The sequence below is a fragment of the Natrix helvetica genome (assembly GCF_964273705.1).
Source record: "Natrix helvetica genome assembly, chromosome: 2".
NCBI classification, from domain to species: Eukaryota; Metazoa; Chordata; class Lepidosauria; order Squamata; family Natricidae; genus Natrix; species Natrix helvetica.
The window spans coordinates 289305973-289317924 of NC_138552.1; the positions used below are offsets into that span (position 1 = coordinate 289305973).

Sequence of the window (11952 nt, forward strand, 5' to 3'; positions counted from 1 at the left end):
ACTGAAAAATGGTCATACCTCACATTTTTAGAGCCGTTGTAACTTGGAATGGTCACTAAAGTAAACGGTAGTAAGTCGAGGACTACCTGTATCTATGGAGAGTCTCAACCATCCACCTTTTCAAAAGGCAACTGGACTTTTTTTTTAGTCCAGTTGCTTTTTTGAAAAGCAGCTTTGGGTAAAGTTTCTGAGGTTGAGAAACACTATTTTGGGGAATCTCCACTCAGAGCCTGACTGACAACCTTTTAAGTCACCCATTGAGTCCACTTATTCAGAATGAAATCCCAGTAAGCCTGCCAAATTCTGCTTTACAAGAAGCTTCTTTCTCCATTTCTTGCATTGATCGAGCCTTGCTTTCTTGAAAGCTCCCTCCCTCCCCATTCCTTTGCTTTTCTTCTCTTCCCTCCTTATACTCTTTTCCTTCCTTCCTTCCCATTCCTTCCCTTCCTTATTCTCCTTCCATTCTACCACTCCCTTTCCTTCCTTTCCCTCTTGTACTATTTCCTTTCCTTCCTTCCCATTCCTTTCCTTCTTCTCCTTCCATTCTACCCTTCCCTTTCCTTCAACCTTGTACTCCTTCCTTCCCTTCTCCCCTTCCTTATTCTCCTTCCTTTCTACCCCCTTCCTTCAATTTATTTACACATTGTACCCTTTCTTTCTTTCTTTCTTTCTTTCTTTCTTTCTTTCTTTCTTTCTTTCTTTCTTTCTTTCTTTCTTTCTTTCTTTCTTTCTTTCTTTCTTTCCTTCCTTCTTTCTTTTTCTTCCCTTCCCTTCCCTTCCCCATCTCGCTGTCCAAAGCGACTCTAGGGGAGGTGCACTACATTGTGCTGAAACACCCCAGGTTCCCCCAGCTTCACCCCGTCATCCCTAATCGACATCAGCACTTCCAATCGCTATTACGTCCTTCCCATCAGAATTAAACGTGGGTGGTACATGCATTGCAACAGGTAAAAATCCCGCCCGCCCTCATCCGGTCTGTAGAACTAGTCCCGGCCGGAACCTTTGTGGCGGCTGCGTGTTTCCCCCCGGATCACTTAAAGGGGTAGGACCATCAAGATGGCGGCTGCTGCCGTAGATCCACGTGGGGAGGCGAAACCTCTCAGCGCTGAATTGGAAGAAAACGATAGCGGTAAAGCTGGGGAGGGGATTTGCAACTGGTTAGCCGGCTAATGGATGGCCGATGGGGGACGAGGCGGCGGCAGTTGTGGAGGAAGCAAAAGGGTTTCTGCTTAAAAACGACGGACAAATCATTTCCTGTATTTATAACGGGAAGTGTAGGATAAAGGGGACCCTATGGGGATGTCTGATTAATATCGCCTTCTTTCCCAGCTCATCCGATGTGGTGCCTGTCGCTTTTCCATTTCTCAGCCTCCCACATAATTTATGGGTCTCTCGCTTTTCTTGGGTTATCAATAAAGGAGAATAATAATTGTAGTTCAGAGATGAGCTGTGGGGTCCTTGGTGTTCTCTGAGCTTGGTTGTTCGCTTGCAGATGTTTCGTTCTCCAACTAGCTAATAGGTAACATCGCTATTAGCAATGTAACCTAGCAATGAAACGTCTGCAAAAAAACAACAACCGAGTTCAGAGAGCACCAAGGACCTCACTATATGAATTGATTCGCAAAAGGCAGCCTTGTTGCCCCTCTAAACCTTACACTGATGTTTCCTCATAAGGTAGTGAAATTGAGAGATTGATTATGCTGATGTGGAGCCCTAATAAATTTCCCCTTGTGGATGTTTTCAACCTGATCTTTCCGGTGTTATAACTTCACTTATAGCCACTGCAACTCAGTCCATCCTCCTGGCTGCTGGTCGTCCTCTGCTCTGTCCTGTTTCTTTGGGATCTGACATTCTCTTTCATAGTATTGCTTACACTATTGTGATCTTTGTAGATATCACAGCATCTGAATATTTTTACAAGGCCTTTGTGGCTGCTCCTAACAAGTGCTACTCCGTTGCATATTTGTTGATTGCTTTTTCTTTACTGTTAATGGGTAATCCTTAAAAAAGATATATATATACCTCTTCATTGTCAATCCTGATTGATGTACCTTTGTCATTAGAATGATTGCCTTTATCTTTGATTTTAGGAGAAAAGATTTCTATTTTTTGGTGATCAAGTAGCCACATTAGCATAGTACAGATTGTTGATGTTTCTTCCTTCAATTTTAAAACCATATCTTCTTTCAATCCAACTTCCCTTAATATACTGTATATTCGGATTTGAATAAATAAAGAGAGAGCATACGTCCTTCTCTCACTTCTTTGCCAGATTGGAAAACAGTGCTCTATGCTTCCTAATCCTTAGACCCAGTTTAAAAAGATATAATGATCAATAGTATCAAAACCCTCTGTGAGATCAAGCAGATGTAAATAGATTGTACTACCCCATCTTGGTCCTGTCAGAAATCATCTTACTTGTACAAAACACACATTCTCATTTTTTCCCTGAAATGATATAAGCTCCTCTTGTTCTTATGGGCTATTGGTTTTAAAAAAGTGATGATCTTTGAATTGAATTAAGTAAATTTAGATAAAGTATTTTGGTTGTGGATATGATGCAAGTAACAAGGATATTCTGTTTCTTTTAGGTTCCGAGTGGAGTTCAGGGGTTCCAGAAGATAGCTTTTCAAGTGATGATGGAGAACAGGATGATGAAGTTAATGATACACCTAAGACTCCAGATACCAAAGTTAAAGATGAAGAGGAATCCAAAGACATGGGAAACGCTGGATGGGCTGAAGCCATGGCCAAAGTGCTTAACAAAAAGATTTCTAGTGATAAGCCCACTATCCTGTTGAAAAACAAGGAGTGGGATGTAGAACGAAAAAAAGAAAAGCAAGAAAGATTGGAGCAGAGGAAGAAGGTAGGGAAAGCAGTTGAATATTACTGCTAGTATTCAAGAGGGGGCGGTGATCATGCTCAACATGATCACAATTAAGATCAGAATTTCCATTGCTAAGCAAGGTGGTTGTTAAGTGACTTCCCCCTGACTTTACTTTTTTGCCATTGTTAAGCGAATCACAGAACATGTTAATCACATGGTCGTTAAGCAAATCCAGATTTCCTCCATTGATTTTGCTTGTCAGAAGCTGGCTGGGAAGATTGCAAATGGTGATCACATGACCTGACATGGTGCAGCCATCTTAAATACATGCTGGTTGCCAACTGCCCGAATTTTGATCGCATGACCATCAGCTGCAATGGTCATTGTAGGTCACTTTTTTTCAGTGCCATTGCAACTTTGAATAGTCACTAAATGGGTGGTTGTTGAGGATTCCCTATATGACAAAACCATAATTTTGGCAAGTCATCTATTGTTAATTACCCAACTGTCTAGACTCTCTCGGATACATGGCAGTCATATCAATTGGATTAAAAAATAAATATAAATAATCTGTTGTTAAATATATAAAACAAATGTTTTAATTCTGTTCTTATGTTACAAAATTTAGAGGTTGTCCAACTTTAGGTGGGTCTGGATGGCTTACACTTTTGAAAAGTTGCTGTCCAATAGTAAATATCGGGGGTATCAAACTCGCATCATCATAGCAGCATCATGTGACTCATTGGGACTTTCCCCCCCTTTGCTAAACCGGGCGTGGCCAGCCAATGGCACATCTGGCCTGCAAAGCAGGATTTTGGTAGCCCTGTTATATATTACCCATGTTCCCTTAAACGTTGGGAACAAGCTAACATATGTCATGCCACTAGGTATAGGATATTACATGACTTCTACCTCCCTGCCCTTTGGAGGATGAAAATATCTATTATTTTCATAGTGTATATCCTGTGTGACATATACTTTCAGTTTCCTTGTCATTAAGAGGCAGATAACACATCAAATGTAATTGTTAAAAATACAGAACAAAAAAATAAAAGGCAAAATCATAGACAGCCAGAGAAAATAAATACATTCCCCCCCAAACAACTGTCCGGGGCTTAACAAGGCCTGTAGAATGTTCAGGTTTTCAAAGCTATCCTGCCCCAAAAGTACACAAATCTAATCTTTGTTTTGCTCTATGGTTTAGAACAGGGGTGTCAAACTCAATTTTATTGAGGTCCGCATCAGCGTTGTGTTGACTTCAGGGGGGCGGAGTGGGCGTGGCAAGGGTGGGCATGGCCAGCTCAACATCACTTGGGGGGCACCTGTGGTGGCCCGAGTGCTCTGACAGAGAAAACGGGTTTCTGTGCTCCATTTTCAGCTGTGACAGCCTCCTGCGAACCTCTGCTAGTGAATATGGAACTCCCGAGTTCCATTTTCACTGGCAGAGGCACCACGGGCCGGTCCTTCGCTGTTTCCAGGGTGGCCCCGCGGGCCACATCTAAGCACCCCATGGGCCGGATCCAGCCCCCAGGCAAGTTTGACACCCCTGGTTTAGAAGGAAGCCTTCTCATGGCTTCTCCCCAGTGAGACAGATCTTAGTTACATTTCTGGAGAGTATTTTATGAAGGACTTAAAATGCTGAGCAGCCTTCTAGTTATTTCATAGAAACTCAAGGCGGTTTTTTTTTTTTAAATCTTCTCAGCATTTTAATCAAAATTGTTTCAGAGTTAACAGCAGACATATATAGTAAACCATATTCTTATCCATCTAAGGCTAGCCTTGAAGCTTTTCATCTCTTATTAATGACAGCATAATGAATGGAGCTACTAGTTGCTAAATGACTTATGTATAGGACATATAGTGTAAATCAGTATTTCTCAAACTTGGCAGCTTTAAGATGTGTGGACCTCAACTCCCAGAATTCCTCAGCCAGAAACCCAGTGAAGCTCCACCCCCTGGCAACAACAGTTGAACCATTGATGGGCTCCGCATCCTCCTGGCGTCATCAAGCCAGCTGACCAAACTGTATCTTCAGAGCCATTTTTTTAAAAGTATCAAATGGGGGCCCGTCTTATTTGCATGGATGATGCTCCACAGGGAGGGAACCACTATGCAGAAGGCTCTTCTTGGTCCCATCAGATGGGCCTCCTTAAGAGACGGAACCTGTAGCATTCCCTGCCCTCTTCTGGTGGGTCAAATAGACATAACTGGGAAAAGTCAGAGCTTCAAATAACCCGGCCTTAAGCTATGCAGGGGTTTAAAGATGTCAACCAGCCCCTTGAATTGGAGCCCCAAGCAAATCAGCCACCAATGCAGCTCCTGCAAGAGAGATGATGACTTGTGTGCAAACCTAGAATTGCACAAAACCATGCAGGGTTCCGCATTTCAAACTAATGGAAGCTTCTGGGTACTTTTCAAGGCTACTTTTCAATTTATTTGAAGGAAAGCCCATTTATCCTTCCTGCAAGAAAAAAAAAACAGACTTCTCTGTGTCTTCCCTAAAGTTGCTCTTTGGTGTGGAAGAGTATCAGTAATCGTAACGGCAGCGTTCTCCTGTAGCAGATTATAGTTTGGAGGGCATTTTCACTTCATAACCTTCAGCGAGAAAAGGTTGATTCTTCCTTCAGTCCTTTCTTGTCAAATGACTAATTTCTCCCCTGTGTTTGTAACCCAGCTGCATAAAAAGCGGGAATGGGAAATGATGTGCCGGGTGAAGCCAGATGTGGTCAAAGACAAAGAAGTTGAGAGAAACCTTCAGAGGATCGCCACCAGGTAAAAGTGAACGTTTAGCTTTGGAAATATGAATTTCGTCCCATTTTACAACCTTTCTTGCCACAGTGGTTAAGTCAGGGGTGTCCAAACTTATGCTGGCTGGGGAATTCTGGGAGTTGAAGTCCACAAGTCTTAAAGTTCCCAAGTTTGGACACCCCTGGGTTAAGTGAATCACTGCAGTTAAGTTAGTAACACAGTTGTTAGGTGAATCGGGCTTCCCCATTGACTCAGAAGATCGCAAAAGGGGATCACATTTTGGTGAAGGGGGCGGGGTTTTGGTAGGCCAAAAATGCTGTATTCAGTGTATAAAACGCACCCAGATTTTCACCCTCTTTTTTGAGGGAGAAAGGTGTGTCTTATACTCCGAAAAATATGGTACCTATAATTAGGGTTCCTTGTTGAGGCTTTGCCGAGAGTGGCCATAAACATTGCTTCTGTCATTAAACCTAGCTGCCTAATGATTCCTTTTCATTTCCAGGGGGGTAGTTCAGTTATTCAATGCGGTCCGGAAGCACCAAACCAATGTGAGTGAGAAGATGAAAGAAGCAGGCAGCTCTGAGAGGAAGCGAGCGAAATTGATCTCCTCGGTTTCCAAAAGGGACTTCATCAGCGTCCTCCGAGGAACCGACGGAAAAGAAATGGAACAAAACCCTGCTAGAAAATCATCAAACAGCCGTCAGGTGAGGGGTGTTCAGTCATTTTTTAAGTGCTGTCATAAATGTTTTTTAATTTTTTAAAATTTTTAGGCCCAGCCTAGAAACAGCAAAGGACCAGCCCGCAGTGCCTCTGCCAGCGGAAACTGAGCTTGGAGTGTTTGTGTGTGAGTGCACTCCCCCCCCCCCGCTCCGTTTTCACTGGCAGAGGGCTGCAGGAGGACATGCCGGCCGAAAACGATGTGCGGGAGACGCGCACAGACACCCCTCCCCGGACTCCATTTTTGATAGAGGGCTATCAAAACAAATTAAAAATAAAACAAAAGGAGAAATGTTTCCCCTTTTACATTTGAGCATGCAAGGACAGGAAAGGAGAGAGGGAAAGAGGAAAGACGAAGAAAAAGAAGGAAAGATGGGAAGAAAGCAAGGAAGGAAAAATAAGGAAGAAGAAAGGAGAATGAAGAGGGAAGGAAAAAAAGGAGGGAAGGAAGAAAGTTAGTTCCTTAGCACTTGGCCACCACAGGTGCCTGCGGCTCAAGTCCCGTGTCACACCCACCACGGCCACCCCAGCCCTCTGAGGTCAAACACAACCCTGATGTAGCCCTCAATGAAATCGAGTTTGACACCTCTGCTGTACATGGATTTGAAAAGAAAAGGAATATTCTTTATTGGCCAAGTGTGATTGGACACACGAGGAATTTGTCTCCGGTGGATAAGCTCTCAGTGTACATACAAACAACAAAGTGATAAGTCAGAGATCATAAGATACAACCATAAAGATACAAACAACAAGTGATAAATCATAAGATAGCAATAGGAGAAGGAGTAGGAAAGATGAGAATGATAATAGCAATACAGCCGTACTACATAGCTAAATATCTTGAGGCATAAAACAGTGTTGTGGGAATTAGGTGTTTAGCAGAGTCATGGCATTGGGGGGGGGGGGGGGGGCTGTCCCTATGTTTGGTTGTTTTGGCATGCAATGCCCTGTGGAGGCATCCTGAGAGGAGAAGTGGAAAGTTTATGTCCAGGATGTGAGGGATCTGTAGATATTTTCTCAGCCTTCTTTCTGGCTTGTGCAGTATGCAGGTAGATCTTGACTTACAACACTTCATTGAGTGACAGTTCGAAGTTGCAATGGCACTGAAAAAAAGTCACTTATGACTATTTTTCATACTTAAAACCAATGCAGCAACCCCATGGTCACATGATTTAAATTCGGGTGCTTGACAAGTGGTTCATGTTTATGATGGTTGCAGTGTGCCATGGTCATGTGATAAGCAAAATCAATGAGAAAGCCAGATTCAACAACCGTGTTACTAACAACTGCAGCGATTCACTTAACACATGTGACAAGAAAAGTCGTAAAATGGGGCAAAGCTCACTTCACAACATAAATGTTGGCCTCAATTGTGGTCGTACGTTGAGGACTACTTGTACCGTCTTACATCCACTTTTCAGTTGTCATATGCTGAATTTTCCTCTACTTTCCCTCTCCTAAATTCTCAGAATAAATCGAAATCTGGAGACGCGCCAGCATGGAGCATATTGCGAGACGATTACATGATGGGGGCCTCGATGAAGGACTGGGATAAAGAAAGCGAAGAGGAGGACAATGCTGGAGGAGACAGCGACATCAAGCAGGAGAGTGGAAGTGATTCAGATCAATAATAATCAAGAGTCATCCAGAAATCCAGCGGTATTTTTGATACTATGTAGGGACTGGGCTTAAAAGATGCTATTTTGTACAAAGATGGTTTTAGAGAACATGGAAGTTCTTGAGCTGGGCAGCCAATAAATGTAACTAAATAACAGTAATGAGTTAGCTAACTTCCTGTGGCAACGTTGGGTCAACTCAGCCAATTGAAATGCCATTGCATAGTTACAATTATTTGTAAACTACCTGGAATCCTGAAGTCGAATGGGATCTGTATATGCTGTACCTTTGCAGTTAGGAAGGAGATGGGTTTTGTAGTGGAAACTAGATTGACAGCCCCATCAAGCACCAATCATTATATCGGTCATTTTACTTCGCAGGTTTATTTGAGGTTTTACCGACTTAATGTCTTTATTTATATATTGACTTAGTGAAAGCCTGAGATCATAAGAAGATTTTGCTAAGAGTTGGTCTATAGTCACACCTGCTTGGCACCAGTTAAAAGCAAAGTACTTCAATTAGTTCAACAAAGCAAGAGTATTTCTTTCTTTCTTTCTTTCTTTCTTTCTTTCTTTCTTTCTTTTGTTTGTTTCTTACTTAGAAACAGGTCAAATAGATTACTTCTGTAATAGGAGACGATGTATATTTATCCTTTTCCCTTATTTATAAAAGCCTCTGCTAAGTGCTAATTTTCATTTGATCTGTCTTAAATCTGAGAAGTCTGGGGAGAAAACTTTCAGTTGTAGTGTCAGTGGGAATTGAGGTTTTGGAGAAATGTGCAAACTTAGGGGGGGAGGAATCCCATGATTCCTGCTGACTCATTCCATGGACTTAAGCAGCCATTTGGCATTTCAGAAGAAAAACATAACTAACAAAAAAGTTCTTTGTTATATAGGTTGTATATTTTGCCTTCTTTTCTGTGTATACAAGTATTCCTCCGCAGTTGTTAAGTGAGCCCAGTACTCACATGGTAGCAAATATGTCGATTGCTGGAAACCAGAAATAAAAACGTTTCTGGCAAAACCATTGTAAACCATGGGGCACTTGCAAACAGGGATAGAATCAAGATCACGTGAAGTGTTAATACTATTTTATAATGCCTTGGTAAGGCCACACTTGGAATACTGCATTCAGTTTTGGTCACCATGATGTAGAAAAGATGTGGAGACTCTAGAAAGAGTGCAGAGAAGAGCAACAAAGATGATTAGGGGACTGGAGACTAAAACATATGAAGAACGGTTTCAGGAACTGGGTATGTCTAGTTTAATGAAAAGAAGGACTAGGGGAGACATGATAGCAGTCTTCCAATATCTCAGGGGTTGCCACAAAGAAGAGGGAGTCAACCTATTCTCCAAAGCACCTGAGGGCAGGACAAGAAGCAATGGATGGAAACTAATCAAGGAGAGAAGCAACTTGGAACTGAGGAGAAATTTCCTGACAGAACAATTAATCAGTGGAGCAGCTTGCCTCCAGAATGCCCCAACACTGGAAGTCTTTAAGAAGATGTTGGATAGCCATTTGTCTGGAACGGTGTAGGGTTTCCTGCCTAGGCAGGGGGTTGGACTAGAAGACCTCCAAGATCCCTTCCAACTCTGCTATTGTACTGTATAGCTATAAATGGGCCAGTTGTTGAGCAGTCAGAATATAGTCATGTGACTACCAGTCGGGGCAATTTTAGAACTTTGAACAGTCACTAAGCAAGCAGCTGCAAGTCAAGGACTACCTGAATATACCTATAACTTGAAAGAATAATGTATTGCTACATCAAGAACAATAATACCTTGTTTTCCTGAAAATAAGACCTCCCTAGATAATAAGCCCAATCAGGATTTTGAGACCATGTGCTAAAATAAGCCCTCCCCGAAAATATTGCAACACAGCAGCAGCCATGAGGTGATCACGCCCGCCGCCTCCTGAACCTCAAAAATAATAGGCCCTCCCCGAAAATAAGGCCAAGTGCTTATTTCAGTGGTCAAAAGAAAATAAGACCCTGTTTTATTTTTGGGAAAACACAGTAGCTATTGCTGAACTTTGTATATTTATTTTTTTAAACTAGTCAGTTCCTCATATTTGGCTTCTTTCTTCCCATTAAATATAACATTACAAATAAACTTGTTAATACTCACCCTAAGGTGTGTCAGGAGAACATGGAAGTAGATGTAGGCTTTCAAGTTTCAATCCTACATTGTTGTCATATGAATTAATATCTATAGGCAGAGCATAATGTGTAAAGGAAAAAAAGGCAAGCGTTTGCTGTTCTTAATGCAAAATTCATATCTTGAGCAAACAGCTGTAAAGAACTGAACCCTACTATTGTCTTCTATAAAGAAAACTGAACAGAGGAAAAAGATGCAAAATGTTTGTATATTGTACAGTATTATTTCTCTCTAAAAATCAATTCCTGACACATTTGTATGTCAGATCAAAAGTTAAAGGAGATGCTAAAACTTTTACAATATTCTGAGTATGAAATTTTTATCTGTTTTTGTCCCTTTCCTATGATTAATGGGTGTAACCTGCCTAGAGTTACTTTGATATTTGGGGCAGCACAAAAATAAGATGAAATGTTAAAAGTGATTAAAGGTTGATACACATGATAAAAAGTTTTATCTTCTTATCATATGTTAATGTCATATCATTTAGGAAAAACTCCTAAATTGTATGTATTGTGTTAAAATGAGGGCGATGGACTTTCCTGCTGAAGTAAATTTGTTTTTTTTTAATTTGCATTTTGTTTTTCAGCACTTAGCAGTTATTTTGTTTAGAGAAAGAACTGAACTATTTCCAAAAGGGCACCCCTTCCCCTCCCCCAAAACCCCAAACCTAAAATAGCTGAGAAAAAAACAAAACATCCAGCTTTTGACCCCTTAAAAGAGAAAGTTCATTTGATTCTCCCTCAGTGGCCTTCATATGTCATAGCCCTTTAATAAAGATGTCATTTGACTTGTCCTTAATTAATTCCAATAATTTAACTGGATTGGACCATTGAAAGAAAAACAGAATAATAAAATTTTAATCAGACCAGATTTTGACCTTTTTAAAGGGAAGATACAGTGATGCAAAGATGTTAAACTTACATCTTACTCCCGAATCTGCAGTTTGCGTTCCTAGTTCTGAGTAGGACATTTGTCAACCTAATTTAAATGTGGATAATTATTTCCTTCCTTTAATGCTGGAAAACCAACTTTTAGTATGAGGCTCTTCTGATGAACACACTTCCACATGTGTTGATTTTTAAAAAAATGTTAAGCTCATAATGCCGTGTTACCATGTCTCATTTTTTTCCTTCATGTTCTAAATCTAAAACAATGTTTTCTTTTGTTCGTCCAGAATATAGTGAAGCTGAGCTTTCATTGCATGGCCTACAGTAACTCCTGCTGTTGTGTGTGTGTGAGAGAGGGGGGGGGGAGAGGGAGAGAGAAACCCCATTTATTCTAAACAAGTAAAAAAAATTTAAAAGGATTCTTTTGTGCTCACTTAGACGAAACCCATCTTAATTCTGGCAAACCCTAGTAGTATGCCAAATGTTTTGAACTCAAAACAATTTGAACTCACAATGATTTCATCTACTCACTCTGTTCTGAATTCAAAACATTTTGAGCTTGAAATGGGTATTTCTAACTTTATTAGAAATGATCAATGGTGTTGTTTGACCAAGGAAGAATTCCTGTAAAGAGCATTGATTTATGAGCTAGCCAAGACTTCCTCAGAGCAGAAATCAGTGGCTGCTAACAACCGGATGGAATTTGGCATCGGCTGCAGTAATTGTGGCAAACAAACCGTGATTTCAAGTCTGTCAGCAAAGTTTCTTGAACAACTAACTTTCTCTAAAACCCCCATAATGTTTCTACTGTCTTGATTTCATATTCATCATTCAGAGCTAGCGGAAGGCAGATTTAACAACATTCCCTAGAACTTATTTATTTAAAAGAAAACATTTATAGGGCTGCCTGTCTACTAATCAACTCTGGGAAACTCCCAATCAAAAGTTAAAACGGCATGTAAAATCATATTAAAACTATAAAATTAAACAGGCAAAATCA

At 40.9% G+C, this 11952-nt stretch overlaps 1 protein-coding gene across 1 annotated transcript; it reads left to right on the top strand.

Moving 5' to 3' along the window:
• The first annotated feature begins 980 nt into the window (after window positions 1–980).
• RRP15 (ribosomal RNA processing 15 homolog) lies at window positions 981–11952 on the top strand. The gene is made up of 5 exons (XM_081944798.1): window positions 981–1129; window positions 2592–2866; window positions 5502–5599; window positions 6078–6279; window positions 7762–11952. The coding sequence occupies exons 1-5, from the start codon at window positions 1057–1059 to the stop codon at window positions 7921–7923; spliced, it is 810 nt and encodes a 269-aa protein (XP_081800924.1). The 5' UTR covers window positions 981–1056; the 3' UTR covers window positions 7924–11952.

Bases quoted from the DNA above. Each gene is read 5' to 3' on its own strand.
- RRP15 (XM_081944798.1), top strand. From the start codon at position 1,057: ATGGCGGCTGCTGCCGTAGATCCACGTGGGGAGGCGAAACCTCTCAGC. The intron at 5,600-6,077 runs GTAAAAGTGAAC...TTTCATTTCCAG, and splicing joins CTTCAGAGGATCGCCACCAG to GGGGGTAGTTCAGTTATTCA. The intron at 6,280-7,761 runs GTGAGGGGTGTT...CTAAATTCTCAG, and splicing joins AATCATCAAACAGCCGTCAG to AATAAATCGAAATCTGGAGA.